The sequence below is a fragment of the Canis aureus genome, chromosome 2 (genome assembly GCF_053574225.1).
Source record: "Canis aureus isolate CA01 chromosome 2, VMU_Caureus_v.1.0, whole genome shotgun sequence".
Taxonomy (NCBI): domain Eukaryota; kingdom Metazoa; phylum Chordata; class Mammalia; order Carnivora; family Canidae; genus Canis; species Canis aureus.
In genome coordinates, this window is record NC_135612.1 from 54466890 (window position 1) to 54487296 (window position 20407).

At 42.2% G+C, this 20407-nt stretch overlaps 1 protein-coding gene across 7 annotated transcripts in view; it reads right to left on the minus strand.

Annotated features, from left to right (window-relative positions):
* Nucleotides 1-20407, minus strand: part of CRTC3 (CREB regulated transcription coactivator 3) — a 119976-nt gene that overhangs the window by 91493 nt on the left and 8076 nt on the right. For all 7 annotated transcript variants that reach the window (XR_013365215.1, XR_013365212.1, XR_013365211.1 and 4 more), the window contains exon 2: nucleotides 18258-18356. Coding sequence is in view for 2 of the 7 variants with exons in the window: in XM_077873036.1 (XP_077729162.1) it covers nucleotides 18258-18356 (99 nt within the window). In the remaining 5 variants the exon portion in view is untranslated. The remainder of the gene's footprint in view (nucleotides 1-18257; nucleotides 18357-20407) is intronic.

Sequence of the window (20407 nt, forward strand, 5' to 3'; positions counted from 1 at the left end):
ATAAGCAAGAAAAAGTAACAGAAACATACAGTAGGTCCGGAGAAGGCTGTTTCTGGCAGAGAGATCCTAGGGAGGGCTCAAGGAGCAGAGAAAAAGGAAGTGTGGCTGAAGTGGAGCAAGCAAGGATGGAGACAGACAGATGTGTAGTTGGAAAGCGCAGGGGGAATCAGGCCCTTCCAGGGTGACGCTGCACTTTGCACCCTGGCCCCACACCGAATGAGAGAATTCTGAAAAGAGAAGTGATATGCTCTGGCTCATAGTTTAAATGGGTCACTCAGATGGCAGTGTTGAGGATAACTAGAAGGGGACAAGGAGAGAAGCCAGAAGGGCAGTCAGGAGGCGCTTTGTAAGAAGTCAGGGCAGAGATGATGGTGGCTCGGACCCAGGTTGTCAGGGTCTGGACAGATTTTTAATGTAGAACCAAGAATTTGCCAAAGGCTCAGATGTGGGATGGGGCATGCCAGGAGGAGTTAAAGATGATTCCAAGGTTTTGGCTTGAGTAACTGCAAGAATGGAGTTGCCATTTGCTGAGATAAGTGTCCAGAACAGAGGCTTCCTGACTGCAGGCCCCGCAGAACAATGAGAGATCTGGGGCACTCTGGAATCCCGTCAGAGGCAAAATCAGAAAAGTGCATCGGTCACTGTGTTTCAGGGCAGGACTTCAGTCCCTGGGAGGGAAGCTGATAAAAAACAAGGCACTGGGATATGAGCAGGTTACCATGGGATTCTGGCACCCAGGAACCAGACAAGAGTCCAGTTATCAGAGCTGAGGCACAAGGCCAACGTGGTGACTCGAAGCCAAATTACAGAGTGTGAGGCGGCCTCAGTCCCTCTGCCTCGAACAGGGCCGGGTCCTAGAGATGGCGACAGGCGGGCTAGGCAGGGATCCAGGGGCCCTGGAGCTTGGGAAAGAAGGCTCCCACCACAGAAGCCAGAAGCCAGACATACTTGACTCCATCTGCACCCACAGCCACATCTTCGGGTGATGTCGGTATATTACAGACTGATTCTAGACCTTTCACAAGAACAGGCCACGAGGCCAATCACTCTGTGAAAGATCCAGCTGTGCAAAATCCCGAGTCCCCCCAAGAGGAGGCCCCACTTTGCACATTTCCGGGATCTTCACGGGAAGTAGGAAAAGGCAGGTCCCAGGAGGAGAAGAGTTAGGGGTGCTAGTTTTCCAGTGGACTGCAAAACAAAAGCAAGAAGTGTTCTGGAGGCCAGACGGAGGCATCTGGAGCTACCACCACCTCCCTGTTGCTGAAAGAGAAAGCAACCTCAAGGAGCAACAGCTCACACAGGGGGAGAGGAAGCTGCTCTTAGATTGTGGTGTGGAGGGCCAGCGGGGTGGCCACTACACTCAGAAGTACAAGGTTAAGCAGAGATCAATGTGTGATTGGCCCAAAGCGAGGTCTCTTTTGCTACGCTCATTCTCAGACTCCTAGACATTGATGGAATTGTTTTCCACACACTCTCTTTCCTAGCTGGAGGACAAGACATTTCCAACCAAAATATAGAGGATTTTGTTTTAAAATTAAAGCGAGTAAGGGGACATTATCTGTAGCAGCTCATTGTCTGATTATTTCACCCGTGAATTTATTTTCCTATTTTCTTATAAAGATACACATAACCATTTCATGATTTGTTATAAAGATAGTAACTCCTTCAGTTGGCACTAAAAATGAAACTGCACTTTTTTTTTTTCCAGAAATGACAGGTTCATACATACTACCAAGCAATTAGAAACTGTAGACTTTTGCAAATCTTGGCTCTTGTTAATATGTAAATATCTGTACAAATTCCTGCTCTGTTCTTGGGTCACATTTCTCTGACATTGATATATTCTGCATATTTGTACACCAAAAATTAACAGCCATTTCTGTTTTCACAGTTCTCCATATTAAAAAATAATAAGTTTATAAAGCAATGCATGAGAGCTATTGCACAGAACCATGAGGCCCCAGGGAACAGGTGCCAGGCAGCCTGAGTCACTCAGAGCCAAGGGACCTAACTGTACACACGCCAGCCACAGGGCCTGTGTGATTAATTCTGTGCTTCAGTAAATATGCAAACTACTTTATGTCATGAACTTTGGAGTCATTCTTGAATAGTCAACACTTAGAATGCTACATGTGCAAAGGCTTTGGATCTCTTATAGTTAAGGTAATAAATATTCAGGGCAAAACAAAAGAATCATGTTAGGTTAAATATCTGTGCCAAAAAAGCAATGAAGCCACATGTATTAATAACCTTACAAATATTTCTACTCTTAAAAAAAAAAAGAAACTCAAATTTTCTACTCCTTGGCTGGATAATTCTACCTATGGAAATCTATGATCAGAAATACAGAGGACTCATACACCAAGGTGTTTATTATTATATTGCTTATAATAAAGAAAAAACTGGAATCAACCAAAATGTTCAACATATAGGGGGAGTGGTAATAAATTATATATGAAATATTTTGCTATCAAAATTATAGGAGTACCTGGGTGGCTCAGTTTGTTAAGCGTCCGACTCGGTCTCGGTTCAGGTCATGATCTCAGGGTCCGGGGATCCAGCCCCAGTTTGGGCTCCGTGCTCAGTGAGGAGTCTGCCTGAGATTGTCTCTCTCCTTCTCTCTCTGTCCCTCCTCCCTTTCTCTCTCTCTCAGTAAATAAATTTAAAAAAATAAAATTCTACTTATAAAGTATTTTAATAACATAGGGAAATAATGATTACTTACATAATGGCTGAGATGAAAAAACCCCAATAGGATATAAATACAGAGAATGATACTACCTATCTACAAGTTGCATGAAAATTAAAAAAAAAAACACATTAAGGTAGTAATTTTTGTCGATGAAATATAATTTTTTCTGTTCCTTTGTAATTTTTACAGATGTTCCTAATTGTATACCATGAGCATGTATTACTTTTATAATGAACAACAAGGAATTATGAACAAGCTATAAACAAAACAATGCATCACTTTTCCTGAATGTAAAACTCTAAAAATGAAAGCTAAAGAAAAGAAAGAATTCTAGAATCAATGTCTTTCAGCTGCAGTTCTTATGTCTATGACATGTCCATCAAGCTTAGTTATAAGCTTCTTAATGATGTTTTCTCAATAATCCTCATAAGCCCAATAATATCTCGTTCATAACAGGCACTCAATAAATACTAATTAATGAACAAGAAGTCAGAGCAACTTACAGTAGCGGTTTACCATAACAGAAAGTGATTTCAGCATCAAACATGTATTTTCCTTATATGGACATATGTCTGAAAAGGACAGAATGGCTCAGCTTTGGGGGCCATAATCTGGTAAGCAGCAGGGGACCAGGGGTTTGTTATGTGGGAGGTTGAGTAGTGCCCTCTGTGGCAGAAAGCACAGCATCACACCATGTTTCTCAACCACGATTTCTGCTCCCACACAGGACACTCAACAATCAGATGCTGGACCCATGTTCCAACTGGTATCCCTGGGGTGTACCCAACCCTGCGGCTGCAGGACTGCTTTCTGTAGGTGTCCTCCACTTCCCAAAAGAGAAGTGAACAGCAATAATGTGGTGGTGAGGATAACCTTGTCCTAGCCCTAATGACTTTTTTTTTTAAAGGTTTATTTATTTATCTGAAAGAGAGAGAGTGTGCTGCAGGTGTGCATGAAGGGGAGGAGGGAGACAGAGAGAGAGAATCCCAAGCAGACCCCATACTGAGTGCAGAGCCCAACTGGTGGCTGGATCCCACCTCCCTGAGATCATGACCTGAGCCAAAACCAAGAATCCCACGCTTAACCAACTCTGCCACCCAGGTACCCCTGTCATGAGTTTTTAAAAATACATTTTACCTGTTAAAATTAAACTTGTAAGTTTTAGCTATTAGTAAGAACAAATTAACCTATGACACAAGTAGCAGTGGAGGGTGCCGCCCTCACTGAGAGTCGCCGCTGAGAGCCGCCGCAGTCACAACAGGGACAGGGCAAGGAGCATCTACTGCCCCAGGCGGCCCCGGCGCCTCCCACGTGTGATCTGTTTTACCTTATTCACACCCCTACTTAGAGGCTAGGAGTCTTGAGGAGGATACCCAGCTGGCAAGTGGCAGGGCCAGAACTCAAACCCTCGGTACAGGAGCCACTGCAGAGGGGACTACAGCAGCAGAGGTGGTGACAATCCTGAGTGAGAGGAGACTCCCCCACTATACTCCCCCTGGGCTGGGCTCTGCTCTAAGAGTCTTAGATATATTAACTCATTTACTCCTCACGACCAAAGTCAGATATTAGCATGACTGCCATCCCCTTGCACAGCTGAAGACTGAGGCAATGGGAGACGTTAGGCGATTCACCTGGGGCCACACAGCTAGGAAGTGGCAGAGAAGCAGGATTTGAATTAAGAATCTGACCTTCTGGTCAGCCTACCATGCAGCCTCTGTATTGCCCTAAAGCTTTAACTTGAAAACAAAACTTATGTTGATGCTTTAATCCTCATGGTGCTTCTTCTCACTGATTTTGTCTGAAAGATGGACTTCGCAGGAGTTCCCATCTCCTGCAACTTTCCTGGGGTTGAAACTTGAAATTAACGGAATACAAATCAACTCCAAATGCACTATTTGGAGTACCCATGCTACCCTGACCCTCCAGCGCATGAATAATTGGGAGCACGTGAAAGGCGGAATGAATATGGCAATATTCCAGTCCCCTAGTTTGAGTTCCCATGGATGCAGATGTTCCTAATTCATTGTGTGGGGCCGATGTTTTCCTGCCCCTTGTACAATTTCAAAGACCTTTATTCCCGACTGCTAGAGATTCATGAGTTGTCTACTTTTCTCTTTCATTTCCTAAGTCTTCTATTCAACACAGATTAGATAAAAGGAAGGGAGAAAAAGAACTGCCCAAATCTGTATTAAAAATACAACAACTGGGCCACCTGGGTGGCTCAGCTGGTTGAGCGCCCAACTCTTGATCTCAGCTCAGGTCTTGATATCAGGGTCATGAGTCAAGGCCCCATGCTGGGCTCCACACTGGGCGCGGAGCCTACTCAATAATAATAATAATAATAAAACTACCATATTCTTGGTCACAACTCCTATTTTGGGAAGATGCACATTCCAAAGCTATTAAATCAGTCCCTTTCTGTGCATCTCACTATTTCCTCAAGCAGAAGAGGCGAACATGCTGCTGGAAGTCAAAAGTCAAAGGTAAACGGGTGAACAAATCAAACATGGAGATGGCAAAAAAGGAAGTGAAGAAGGAAGGAGGGAAGGAGGAAGGGAAGGGGAGGGAAGGAGGGAAAGAAAAAAATTCATAGTTGCAAAGTGTATGTGGATTAAGATCCTAAACCGAATTTAGGGACAAGGTCAGAAAAATGTCATTCTCTGAAAAGGAAACTAAGACATAACATAAAATAGCTATTAGTAATCAGTGAAAATCTTTCCATACAAAAGGCTAAGATAACGGCAAAGGTCTTCTAAATCTCACGCAAAGGGTCACTGCCCATCTCGTTTTATCTTTTAGTATTTGGATAAAAGGGTATTGTTTCATGGTTGGCAGAGAGCATGCTGTACCCAAGAGCAGGGCTAGCTAAGGTTTATGACCTTGGGAACAAAATTCCCTCTCACTTTTAACTTCTGAGCAGATGACTGTGCCACAGAAGCCACGAACTGTGACGAATGAGCACACAGGAACAGAGGTCACTTAGTGGCTTGGGAAGGCATCAGTTATCTCCACATCCTAGCTTCCATTGCTCCCTCCGGCTCCCTACCCTCTGGGTCAGCACCCCTACCCCGTGCAGCACCCCCCCACCTCTGCTTAGCCTATGGGGCAGTTACTGTCCTTATTGCATGCATGCATGAACGGGCTGAGGGAGGTGGAGGAGGGCCCAGCAGACCTGCCCTGCGCCACAGCCTCTTCCTGGGAGCACCCTGCAGACAGGGAGGCCTGCAGCCAGTGCACCTCGTAAGTGGCCACCAAAAGTCCAGGGGACAAAAGAACTGATGAGGGATGGTCAGGCAACATGAAGAGGTGGGGGCTGAAGACAGAGAAGACAGAATGAGGAACAACAGATGGCACAAGGGGCAGCACTGGGGCCTCCGTGGAGGCTCTCTCATCTGTGACTCAAGACAGAACCAGTGGAGGACAGTCTTCGAGACTTCCTGATCATTCCCCTCCTCAGTAAGGGGCAGTGGCTGGATATGGGCCACCAAAGCTCAGGACACACCACTGGCCGTTTTTCACGAGGACGAACTGGGCCCAATCTTCTGTGGCTTGGCTGACATAATCGTTTCTGGTTCCCACACCTCGTTACAGAGCTGTTAGATTTGTGCCACCACAGAGGGTACTTAAGAAATACGTGTTGACATCAGACTCCCTGCATGGAGCCTGCTTCTCCCTCTGCCTGTGTCTGCCTTCTCACTCTGCCTGTGTCTCTGCCTTCTCGCTCTGTGTCTCTCATGAATAAATAAATAAAATCTTTAAAAAAATAAAAATAGGGGATCCCTGGGTGGCTCAGCGGTTTAGCGCCTGCCTTTGTCCCAGGGCGCAATCCTGGAGACCCAGGATCGAGTCCCACATCAGGCTCCTGGCATGGAGCCTGCTTCTCCCTCTTCCTGTGTCTCTGCCTCTCTCTCTCTCTCTCTCTCTGTATATCATAATAAATAAATCTTTAAAAAAAATAAAAATAAAAATAAAAAATAAATTTAAAAAAAGAAATACATGCTGATTTTGTTATTTAATAAATCTCAGTTAATGAGAAGTAAAAAAGAAGAGTAGTGAACTCTTCTCTTAGAGGAGGGAGCAGAAGACAGAAAGCCCTCTCTGGGTCAGTCTGTTCATTTAGATGCACACCTACTTGTATGTGTGTGTCTGTGTGTGCACATGCACTTGCTATAGTTTAAGGATAAGCCCTTCCACACAGGCTTTCAGGTTAACTGCTACCTTTCACTGTGAGAAATTCTGCCCACTAAAGATTTGATTTTGCATCCCCTTTTGAAACACATGTGCCTCAGAGGAGGCAAAAAAATTTTTTAAGATTTTATTTATTTATTCATGAGAGACATAGAGAGGCAGAGACACAGGCAGAGGGAGAAGCAGGCACCACGGGGGAGCCCGATGCGAGACCCGATCCCAGGACCCCGGGATCACAATCTAAACCAAAGGTAGACACTCAACTGCTGAGCCATAAAGGCACCCTGGGAAAATTTTCTGTATGAAATTTAATCAGAATGCTCTTCTCATCATCCAAATAAGCACTTCAGCCAGGACATAGGAACCTGATCGGGTGATGAAGGAAAGGAGGGTGGGGAGGATGGTCTTGAAGCACCAGCCAGGGCCGGAAGGGGGTACCTGGGTCAGCTGGGGTGGAGAGGCGGGAGCAGAGCTTGACATGAGGACACTCCCCTGCTGGAGCGATGCTGCCCAGGATGAGAGCCGCCAGCCGTATGTGGCTACTAGTACATGAAATGGGGCTTGCTTGATGGAGAAATGGAATTCTGAATTGTATTTTATCGTAATTATTATTTTTTTAAAGATTTTTATTTATTTATTTATACATGAGAGACACAGAGAGAGGGAGGGAGAGGCAGAGACAGAGGCAGAGGGAGAAGCAGGCTCCACCCAGGGAGCCCAATGTGGGACTCGATCCCAGGTCTCCAGGATCATGCCCTGGACTGAAGGCGGCGCTAAACCGCTGAGCCACCTGGGCTGCCCCTACTTTATTGTAATTAATTTAAATGTAACGAGTCACATGTGGCTAGTGACTACTGTATCTAGAGAGCATAGGTCTTCAGGGTGTGGGGAGAAGAGATAAGAAGAGCACAGATAAAAAAGGAGTAGAAAGTGATCAGTACAAATGTCTCGGTTCATAAGTGTTTCTAAGCACTATTTGTGTCAATAACTGATGATTGCTTTGGGCATCATAGTTTCCAAAGTCTTTCTGCTTTTATTCTGCATTCATTAAATCCTTAAACAATCCTATTAAGTAACTGTCACTATCATCATAAGGTTCAGAGATTTGCCTAAGGGAACTCAGAGGGAGGGTGGTCTGCAGCCCCTCTAGAGCTGTCCGGATGCCATCGAAGAACCTCAGCTCTTCCTTTTGGAAAAAAGGGGCCACCAGATGCACAGGTGTGCTGTTCATCTCGTCATCCCGCCCTACGCAATCTGCAAGAATATTCAGAGACAATCAATCTCTCTTGTGTCACTGCATAGCTTCTCACCTGCTTGGAATTCAGCTCCTGAGGCTGGGAGTGTTCCTTATACCATGGGGTAGGCGGGCAGATCTCAACCCTCCATTGCTCCCCTGCCCCCTCTCAAGCCTTTACAGCCTTCAGTGCAGACAATAGCTGGCAGAGCTCTGAGAGGTGAGATTTGGCTGCAGGAAGTGAAGGTATTTCAGATTATGCATGCTGATACCTAGGCTACTTATGATATTACCCTGAATTTCAAAGAAGCAGCTCTCAAGATCTGGCATCCAAATATGCATATAGGACTGGGGGCACCTGGGTGGCTCCAGTCAGTTAAGCATCCCACTCTTGATTTCTTCAGCTCAGGTCATAATCTCAGGGTCATGGGATCAGGTCAAATCAGGGTCACCCCCTACACCAGGCTCTGTGCTTAGCGGGGAGTCTGCTTGAGATTCTCACTCCCTCTCTCTCTGCCCCCACCCCACTCTTTCTCTCTGTCTCAAATAAATTCATTAATAATTCTTTTAAAAAAATATGTGTATAGGACTGGATTTTCTGCTTGAGGACAGAGGAGGTTTCAAAAACTGCTAAAAGGCTGCTTGAGAATTAAGGCAAAGATTTCAAATAACTCCCTTTCTGCCTGTCCAACCTTGTACCAAGTTACTGAAATACCGTCCACAATTTTCTTTGGAGGCATTTAACAGATTCAGAAAACCAGGCATAAGAAGATAAGGCACAGGGATTTTTAAAAAATATTTAATACAAACATAAATAAATGCAAATCATTTTAGGCCAATAATTCTTCACATGGGATTAAAATATGTGCAAACATGAGTGTAATACATTTGAAATTTTCCCTAATAAAAAGTTTAAGAAAGTGAATGAGGGGCTCCTGGATGGCTCAGTTGGTTAAGTGGCTGACTCTTGATCCAGCCCCAAAAAGGGCTCCATGCTCAGCAGGGAGTCTATTTGAAATTCTCTTTCTCCCTCCCTCTGCCCCACTCTCTACTTGTCTATAATAATAAATAAATCTTTTAAAAAATAAACAAAATCTTTTAAAAACGGGAAAGTGAAAGAGAGCATGTGTACATGTATATGTACTTTTCTCAGGTAGGATTCACAGCTTTCATCAGATTTTCAAAGTAAAGGGAAACTTTAGCTTTTTATATTCTCTCATGCTTTATACAATTTTTTTCTTACAGTTCTTGTAAGTTTAACTAAAACAAATGTTTTATACACATATATACATATATATTGTTAAGCTATTATAAATGTGATCTTTTTTTTCTTTATGTATTCTAACTGGCCACTGATAACATATCTAATAGTTTTTTTTTTTTTTAAGATTTAAATGTTTGATCAAGTGGTTGGATTTTTAAAAATTACCGATCACAATTTTGTCAATTATATTTGAATTCAATTTCTCTTTTTTTAATTTACTGAGAATTTATTTGGCCTAGTGCATGATCAATTTATATACACACATGTCCTACGAATAAGCAGTGAAAACAACCCAAATGTCCAATGATAAGGGACACCTTTATGTTAAATTGTGGGACACCCATGTAATAGAATACAGTTGGCCACCAGAAATTCTTTTAAAGACCATTTAAACATATGGGAAAATGTTTACGATGTGAAAAAATAAGATACAAAACTATATGTGTAGTAAATATGATGCTGATTTTGTTAAAAATATTTATGTCCTGGTAAAAACTATTGAAAGAAAAGAGCCAGGGCACCTGGGGTGGTTCAGTCGGTTAAGCATCCATCTTTGGCTCAAGTCATGATCCCTGGGGGCTGAGATGCAGTCCCAAGTGGGGTTCTCTGCTCAGGGTGGGGTCTGCTCTTCCTTCTCCCTCTGCTCCTCTCCCCTGCTCGTGCTCTCTCTCTCAAATTAATAAATAAAATCTTTTTTTTTTATTTATGATAGTCACACAGAGAGAGAGAGAGAGAGAGAGAGGCAGAGACACAGGCAGAGGGAGAAGCAGGCTCCATGCACCGGGAGCCCGACGTGGGATTCGATCCCGGGTCTCCAGGATCGCGCCCTGGGCCAAAGGCAGGCGCCAAACCGCTGCGCCACCCAGGGATCCCTAAAATCTTTTTTTTAAAGATTTTATTTATTCATTCATAGAGACACACAGAGAGAGAGAGACACAGACAGAGACAGAGACACAGGCAGAGGGAGAAGCAGGCTCCATACAAGGAGCCCGACGTGGGACTCGATCCCAGGTCTCCAGGATCACGCCCTGGGCTGAAGGCGGCGCTAAACCACTGAGCCACCCGGGCTGCCCAATAAGTAAAATCTTTTAAAAATATTTTTTACCTATTTATTTAAGAGAGAGAGCACAAGTTGCGGGGGAGAAGGAAGCAGACTCCCCGTTGAGGAGGGAGCTGGATGTGAGACTCAGTCCCAGGACCCCAGGATCATGACCCCAGCTGGCCGACATTTAACCAAATGAGCAAGGCACCCCAAATGGATAAAATCTTCAAAAGAGAGAAAGAGAGACAAAAGAGAGAGAGAGAGAGAGAGAGAGACAGGGCAGCCCGGGTGGCTCAGCGATTTAGTGCCACCTTCAGCCCAGGGCCTGATCCTGGAGACCCGGGATCGGGTCCCACGTCGGGCTCCCTGCATGGAGTCTGCTTCTCCCTCTGCCTGTGTCTCTGCCTCTCTCTGTTTCTCTCATGAATAACTAAAATCTTTAAAAAGAGAGAGAGAGACAGAGAGAGACAGAGAGAGAAAGAAAAGAGCTAAAATGTGAACAGGGATGTTACCTCTTTTCTGTGGATTTGGCAACTGTTGGGCCTGATTAAAGTTTCATGTGCCAAACGCAAAAACAAATCATGAAAAGCAAAATGTTCTAGAAAAATGAGACTAGCCCGACAGTAAGAGCCCCAAAGGGTTTTTGTAAAAATTAAATATCCTATGCAGAGAGTGTAATGCAGTGTCTGGCACACAGCACCTGCTCAATAAATGCTAGCTACTATCAACAGTATTTTCAGATTAATATTACTACAAACGTTTTCCATTTGTTGGAATTTGACTCATACATATTTTACCAATTTTTTTTAAAAGAATATTATAAAAACTGAAAGGAAAGCCATAAAAATTGAACTAGGAGCCAGACTTGATTTTTAAGTTCTGGTTTTCTCACGTACTTACTGTGCAAACTCTGGGCCTCATTCTATGCTCTCATGTTGGCAGCAGGACTAGAAAAATCACTGGCCTGGAGCTGGCCTTCCCTACCTTGACTGCCCTGCAACCCACCTTTCTCCCTTTGGCTACCAGACTATTCTCTAAATCAGTGAGAACTCATATACCCTCAGTTATAAACAAGATGATGCAATTTTGTTAAAATGTAGTAATCAGAAATATAAAAAGTATGATTAGTTTTTAGGGATAGTATTCAAAAGGACTAGGTAGGTTGCATGGAGGCTCTGAAGGGTTATCCCTATCCCTATCCCTCTGTCCCTCTCTCTGTAGCTGCCTGACAATCAGGTCACACAACAAACAGGTGCCTGAGCTCTTAGGCAGGCTAGAACATGCTGCAGAACAGTTGGTTCTCCCCTAACCCAAAGACACAGCCCTTGCTTTCGGAGAGGAAGATAATGCCACTTCCTCCTCTCTGCCTTTACTGTACAGATGCTGGGCCTTGCCTAGAGATAGGAGGGCTGTAGCCCCTAGCCACCCCTGCCTGATGACCCAACCCTCGCTGAAGATTATCAGAAGGCAGCCTGAAAAGCTTGCTTTGGCTTACTCATCTGATAAGTCTGTGTTCTCTGTAAAAGTGCCCATTGGGTTGGAGGAAAAGAATGTGCTTTGAGATCCTTCATTAGGATAGAAAATTGGTCTTTAACTGATATTAAAATGGTACAATGGTTACCAAACAAATGTTGTAGTGAAGATCAAGTAAAATAATAGATGTGAAAATATTTGGTAAACTCCACAAAGTGATCTATAAACACGAGAGGAAGAGAAGAGGACTGACTATGTGTAAATAAATCATTATAAGCAACTTCACTTGAATTACAATTCATGCTTCTGTACTACGTTTATGGACTGGGAGGCTCATTATTATTGAGATTTATTATTGAAATGTCAATTCTCCCCAATCTGGTCTACGATTCCACACAACCCCATCTAAAATCCCAGCAGGTTTTTTTCATAGAAGTCAACAAGCTGATTCTACAATTGTATGGATAAGTAAAGGAACTAAAATAAGCCACACAACTTTTAAAAAGAACAAAGTTGGAGAACTCTCAGTTCTGAGTTCAGAACTTCAGTACCTGAGTCCAAGCCTTCCTGTAAAGATATAGCAATCAAGACAGTGTGGTATTAGTAGGTTCTCACTTTTATGTGGAATCTTAAAGGGGTGGGTGGTAGATGAAATGGGTAATGGGGGTTAAAAGGCACAAATTTCTAGATGTAAAATAAGCCATGAGCTAATGTACAGGATGGTGACTATAGTTAATAAACTGTATTGCCTATTTGAAGGCTGCTAAGAGAGTAAATCTTAAAATTTCTCATTACAAGAAAAAAAAATTTTTGTAACTGTTTGGTGACAGAAGTTAACTAGTCTTATTGTGGTGATCATTTTGTAATACATACAAATATCGAATCATTACATTCCACGCCTAAAACTAATATAATGTTATATGTCAATTATATCTCAACTTCTTAAAAAAAGTGTGGTATTAGGGGCACCTAGCTGGCTCAGTCAGAAAAGTATGCAACTCCTAATCTTGGGGTTATCGGTTCAAGCCCCAGGTTGGGTATACACATTGCTCAAAAATAAAATCTTTAAAAAATAAATAAATAGGCAGATCAATAGATAAAAAGTATGGTATTAGTAAAATGAGGGGCATGGAGATCAATGGAACAGAAGATGAAGTCCAGAAACAGACCCACACAAACATGGTCAACTGACTTTCAACAAAAGTGCCAAGGATGGGGGATCCCTGGGTGGCTCAGCAGTTTAGTGCCTGCCTTCAGCCCTGGAGTCCTGGGATCGAGTCCCACGTTGGGCTCCTTGCATGGAGCCTGCTTCTCCCTCTCCTTCTGCCTGTGTCTCTGCCTCTTTCTGTGTCTCTCATGAATAAATTTAAAAAAAAAAAGGTACCAAGGTAATTCAATAGGAAAGAAAAGTCTTCTCACAAATGGTGCTGGTGCTGGCACAACTCAACCCCCATATGCAAAGAATATGGTCCTCAACTCATACTTTGTACTACATTGAAAAAAAATAAACTTGAAATTATCTAAGCATATAACCTAAAATTATAAAACTTCCAGAACACCACGTAGGAAAAACATCTCTGTGATCTTGAGTTAAGCATATAATTCTTAGACAAGACACAAAAGGCACAAATCATAAAACAGCAAAATTGATCAACTGGGCTTCATTGAAATTAAGAACTTTTGCTCTTTAAGACTTGGTTAAGAAAATGAGAGGCACCTGGAAGGCTCAGGCACCTTGGGTGCCTGACTCTTGATTTCGGGTAAGGTCATGAGATCGAGCCCCATCATGGGCTCCATGCTGGAGCCTGCCTAAGATTCTCCCTCTGCCCCCTACCCCTGTGCCACTCATGCATACACATCTGTACTCTCTCCTCGGAAGGAAGGAAGGAAGGAAGGAAGGAAGGAAGGAAGGAAGGAAGGATCCTCCAACTTTCAATAATAGGAAAATGAACAACTCATTTAAAAATTGGGCAAAAGATCTGAACAGACACCTCACCAAAGAAGATGTCAGGGTGGCAAATAAGCACACAAAAAGATGTTCAACACAACCAGTTATCAGGAAAATACAATTTAAACCATAATAAAAGACCACTACAACACATGCACTAGAATAACAAAAATATTTTAAACTGAAATACCACCACCTCACACCCATTAGTGGGATGTTGACTAAAGAAGCCTCATGTACTACTGGGTGGGAACACAAACCAGTGCAGAAGTGCAGACACAGTGGAAAACAGAATGGCTATTACTCAAAATATTTAAAATAGAATTACCATATGATCCAGCAATACACCCAGAAGAACTAAAAGCAGGGTCTCTGAGATATTTTCACACCCATGTTTACAGTGGCATTATTCACAACAGCCAGGAGGTGGGAGCAACCCAAGTATCCACAATGGGTAAAAGGACAAACAAAATGTGATACATACATACAACAGAAAACTACTTGCCTTAAATAAAAAGGAAATCTTGTCACATGCTGTAAAATATGGGTGAGCCTTGAGGACATCATGCCAGGTGAAATAAGCCAGTCATGAGAAGACAAGTAGCATGTAATTTCACTTACATGAAGTGCCTGGAGTAGTCAAATTCACAGAGGTAGAAAGTAGCACTGTGCTTATGGGGGCGGGGGTGGGGGCAGGGGGAATCAGGAGTTGTAGTCTAATAGGTACTGGGTTCCGGTTTTGTAAGATGAGAAAGTTCTGGAGACTGGTGGCACAACAATGTGAATATACTTAACACCACTGAACTATATACTTAAAAATGATTAAGATGGTAAATTTTATGTTGTGTTTTATGTCACAGTTAAAAAACAACAACCCTGAAATACTGGAGTATGAAGTGCTGGAGAGCAGTGCAGAATCACCTGAACTCTCCCACACTGCTTGTGGGAATGTGAAACAGTACAGAAACATTATAAAACAGTTTGGCAGTTTCTTAATAAAGTTAAAGATACACTTGCCATATGATCCGGCACTACTAGGTATTTACATAAAAACCCTATGTGAGAGTATCTTTATTCACAATTACCAAAGCGTGGAAACCATTCAAATGCCCATCAAGTGATGCATGGATAAAGAAATTACAGTACCCCCATACAATGGAATACTACTCAGCAATAAAAATAAATAAATAAAAATAAACTATAGATAAATGTAATACAGTGAGTTGAATCCTGTTCCCCTGAAAAGATACCCTTGAGCCTTAAGGCCCCATACCTGTGAATGTGATCTGATTTAGAAACAGAATCTTTACAAATGTAATCAACTTAAGACAAGATCGTATTGGATTAGAGTGGGCCCTCGATCCAATGACTGGTGACTTTAAAGGACAAGGGTGAGGGAGCCTTGGACAGAGACACAAGGAAGACAGTTATATGGAATGAAGAAAGAGGCTGGATTGAGGGAGTTACAAACCAAAGGGCATCAAGGACTGGCATCAACCAGCAGAAGCTAGGAAGAGGCAAGGAAAGATTCTTCCCTCGAGCCATCAGATAGCATGCTTCTACTGCCACCTTGATCACAGACTTCTAGCCTCAGAACTAGAAGAGAATGAATTTCTGCTGTTTTAAGCCACCCCATTTATGGTACTTTGTTAGGGCAGCTCTAGGAAACTAACATGCTCAATGACAGGGATGCATCTCGAATGCAATATACTAAGTGAAAGAAGAACTCAAAAGATTACACACTTTTAATTCCCTTTATAGGACACACTGGAATGGGCAAAACTGCAGATCAGTGGTTTCCAGAAGGCAGATTGGTGGAGGCAGATTACAAAGGAACATAAAGGAACTTCTGGGGGATGATGAAACTGTTCTATATATTGACTATGGTGGTGGTTATACAACACAGAACTGTAATGCCTAAGAAAGATCAACAGAAGGGCGCCTGGGTGGCTCAGTCAGTTAAGCATCCAACTCTTGATTTCGGCTCAGGTCCGGGTCTCGGGGTCCTGGGATCGCATCCCTTGTGGGGCTCCTTGCTCAGTGGAGAGTCTGCTTCTCCCTCTCCCTCTGCTCCTCTCCCTGCTCCCACACTCATTTGCACTCGTGCTCTCTCTCTCTCTCAATAAATAAATAGGTAAATCTTTAAAAAGAAAGGTCAATTGCATTGTAGGTAAATTATACCTCAAAAAAAGTTTACCAAAAAAAAAAATCTGTGTTTAGAATTCCCTTTTTCTCCTTAGTTTGTCAAGAATCCCAAGAAGAGGGCTTGCACTGAGATAATGTGATCATCAAAATAATAATAATTCTAGATTATAACCCATTGAATAAAATAAGAAGCCACAAACCAGCTTTACAGAAATAAATAAAAGGGCATATGAAAGTTTAATAAGGACCAGGATAAGGTATCTCCTCACAAAACATTTGTTAACTACAAAGGGGAAGAGTACCACCACCGTAATTAATAAAAGTGAACACCATCAGTCATAGGACAAAAGACAATCACCCACTTAAAGGGCTACTTAGATAACAGCATCACTTCCGTGCTATTCCTGCCAAAGACACCAATCTGAATCGAATCATGAAGAAGCATCAGACAAATCCCAACTAAGGGAGATTCTGCAAAACACCTGGCTGGTGCTCTTCAAAAGTGGCTAAGGTTATAAAAGTCAAAAATAATTTAACATCAAAAATAAAAGACTGAAAAACTGTTCTAGACTGAAGGAGACTCAGAACAATAAATACATGCAATTCTAAACTGGATCCTTCTGCTGCAGAGGACAGCAGTGGAACTCGAGGTAAAACCACATGTGAATGGAGTCTGTGGATCAGATGGTCATAACTTTCCGCTGTTAATTTTCTGATTTTGATGGCTCTGTTTGGGTTATGAGAGACAACATCCTTGCTTGTAGGAAAATACACAGTAAAATATTTGGGGTTGAGAGAGAATCAAGTTAGCAATGTATTTTCTCAAGGGGAAAAAAAAGTTATTTGTACTGAACTTTCAACTTTTCTATAAGTTTGTGATTGATTCAAAGCGATAAGAAGAAGGAGGGGGGAGGAGAAGCAGAAGAATTATTCAAAGAAAGAATCATGGGAAGGCCAAGGGTTGTTAGTTCATCCCATCCCCCACTGCAACAGGACAGGGGCAGGATATTAAGTTCTACCTATATTCCTCTAAAGTTGACTATAAAGTATCACAGAATCAGGATCTCAAACACAGCAAACCTTGACAGTGTTCTGTTTTCAGAAGCATGTGATCCAGCATAAAGCAGATACCTACTTTATCTGGATACTGAATGATCCAATAGGCCAATGTAGAAGATTGTCTGGTCTAGAGGTAGACCTCCGATCCAGACATATAGTGTGTGTGTGTGTGTGTATATATATAGTACAGCAAGATACCAATGTCAATATATGAAAGACAAGATTCAGTGTAACAGGGTACAAATATGTTCACGTTGTGCTTTTTCTAATAACCATTATATTTAACAACCCTTGCTAGCACTCTCAGATGGAAGTCTCTATTTCAAATAATACTTTTGCCTTATGGGACCATCATCAAACAAGTGAACCCAGCTTTTACAGCAAAGAAAGAATTACTTTTAAAATGTACAGGCATTCAAATAAATCAACTCACCCCTTATCTTAAAGTTTATATCCCAACTTCAAAACCAAATCTTAAATTGTTTTAATTGGATGACAGGCCCCTAATTTTTCAGACTAGGATATCTAATTTGGATCTTAACAGTAGTCTATACCACTGTCTGAAATATTGATTCCATGTTGTTCAGAACAAGGTTCTCCATTAATCTGAATGACTGAGGCACCCTATGACGCTGCAATAATCTACATGCAAAAGAGACCACTTATCTGGGCCTTTGATCTGCACTGTCCAACATGGTAGAAACCAACCACAGAAAGGTCACGCAATATGGCCAGTCTCAACCAAGATGTGCTAGAAGTATACCAGATTTCAAAGATTTAGTATAGATTTAAAAAAAGAATGTGAACTATCTCATTTATGTTTGTTAAACCAAGTATATGGTGAAATGGTAACATTTCAGATCTACTGGGTTAAATAATTATTTAAGTTATTTAAATAATAGTAAAATTAATTGTACCTGTTTCTTTTTCTTTAATGTGGCTACTAGAGAAGACTGGATTACATACATGGCTCACAGTATATTTCTCCTGGACAGTGCTGCCTTAGCATGAGGCAAATACAAATACAAATACACCGTGAGATAATTCTATGTCAGGCTGTAGAAACTAGGAAAAGAATGATGGGCTTCCCAGAAGAATACTGAACTGTATCTATGCCCAGTTTATCCTTGAAGATCCAATCCTCCTAAAGACAATGGCTGCCTATCTTTTTACACTCGATTCAGCCTGGAGAAAGGAAGTATCTGAAAGTACCTGGAACTCTGACGCACTGCTCCGTAGTTGGCTCACATTTGGTAAAGACCCTCCATGGTACTGTGTGAGGCGCAATTGCTGAAGCTTCTGAAATTGGACCTGGAAACAAAGAGATTTCAAGGTGGTTGAGAGATAACAGCGAAGATCTGAGAGAAGCATTGAAGTAGGCGTATTTTGCAGCAAAATGGTTCAAGAGTGAAAGTCTTGGTTTCAATTTCTTTTCTACCTTTAGGTAGAACCTTTAGGTTAGGTAGAAAACCTTTAGGTTTCCTTTTGATTAATCCATTTTTGGAAAGGATTTACCCATGTTCTAAATGTTCCATGAGCCATGATAGTATGGTCTCTGAGTATATGTAGGTGTGCAGGCACAATCTCTAACAGCAGTAAAAGAATCTCTTGAAAATTAAGCCATCCTCTATGACTCTAACACAGTAACTGTTTTCTCTTCCATGTACTCTTGTCCAGCCTCCACTTACGTGTGTGTGTAATACCTGCCTGGCAGTAATCATAACTCAGGTACAATCTTGCATGCTTACACTTAACTCTTTTCTATGACAGTAATCATTTTTTTAATGGTTAGATAACATTTCTTCTTCTGAATTATTTCCTAAGAACACATTACAAAAAGTGATAACTAAGTCTCTGGGAAAGGGCTTTTAGATGGCTCTCAATACATAACACCAAAATGCTTTCCCAGCAGGTATAAAGAGTATATGTGAGAAAACAGTGTCATAAGAAAACTCACTAACCTTGAATATCATCCTTAACTGTGGCAAAGAAGGAGGTCAACCCAACAGGTATCAAATGGCATCCCACTGCTTTCATATGCCTTTTTTTCTTTTTTTTTTTTTTAGATTTTATTTATCCATTCATGAGAGACACACAGAGAGAGAGAGAGAGAGAGAAGCAGAGACCCAGGCAGAGGGAGAAGTAGGCTCCCTGGAAGGAACCCGATGCAGAACTTGATCCCAGATCCTGGATCACGCCCTGAGCTGAAGGCAGACGCTCAACTGCTGAGCTACCCAGGTGTCCTTCATACGCCTTTCTTCTCCAAGTTCCTCCTTGCTTCATTTTTCAAAAGGCAGTAAACTGATTACAGTTCTTGCAGACCCCAAAGGGGTCCAATCTGGTCTTTAAGAGCTCTGTTTCTAAAATAATAAATTAGCCCTGTGGTTATATAACCCTTGGCACTTATAATTCACGTGGGGAATAAAGAGGCAATGGGAACCCCGAAAGCCTTTCATTATTAGTCCCTTTGTCTAATAAAAATAAAAGCTACTATATAGATGAACCAGATGCTATCCTTGGATGCTTTGCCCATTTCATCCCTAACCCTCTCCACAACCACCAAGGGAGACCATGTCATCCTGCTTTTACAGACCTGAAGACCCAGACTTAAGGAAGTTCATTTCAACATTTGCCCAAGGTCACACAGCTAAAGGAGGCCAAGCTGTGGCTACCTCAAAACCCACATTCTTGGACACCTGGGTGGTTCGGCTGGTTAAGCATCCAGCTCTTGATTTTGGCTCAGGTTATGATCTTAGGGTTGTGAGACAGGCTCCACACTGGGCATGGAACCTGTTTAAGATTCTCTTTCTCCCTCTCCCTCTGCCCCTCCCCTCCCACACCTCTCTCTTTAAAAAAAAAAAAAGGCAAAAAACAAACAAAGCAAAAACACCACATTCTTATATCTGCCATAGTCCTTTCCTTTGTTCCATTTCTCTCTCAATGATCATACTATTTACAAGCTCAGAGAAAAATGAAGTTTGGTTGATCAAAAGCATTGCTGGGCCTTTGAAGCTCTGATTTTGTTCAGTTTTTATATTTATTATGAAAATTTTCAAATATATAGAGAGGTGAATATAATGAAACCCCATCCAATAGTTTCTAGCTTCCACGATGATCTTATGATCAGTCTTCTTTTAAAAAAAAAAAAAGATTTATTTATTTATTCATGATAGACAGAGAGAGAGAGAGAGAGGCAGAGACACAGGAGGAGGGAGAAGCAGGCTCCATGCCGGAAGCCCGACGTGGGACTCAATCTCGGGACTCCAGGATCACAACGTGGGCCAAAGGCAGGCGCTAAACCGCTGAGCCACCCAGGGATCCCCCTTATGATCGGTCTTGATTCATCTTTATTCCAATGACCT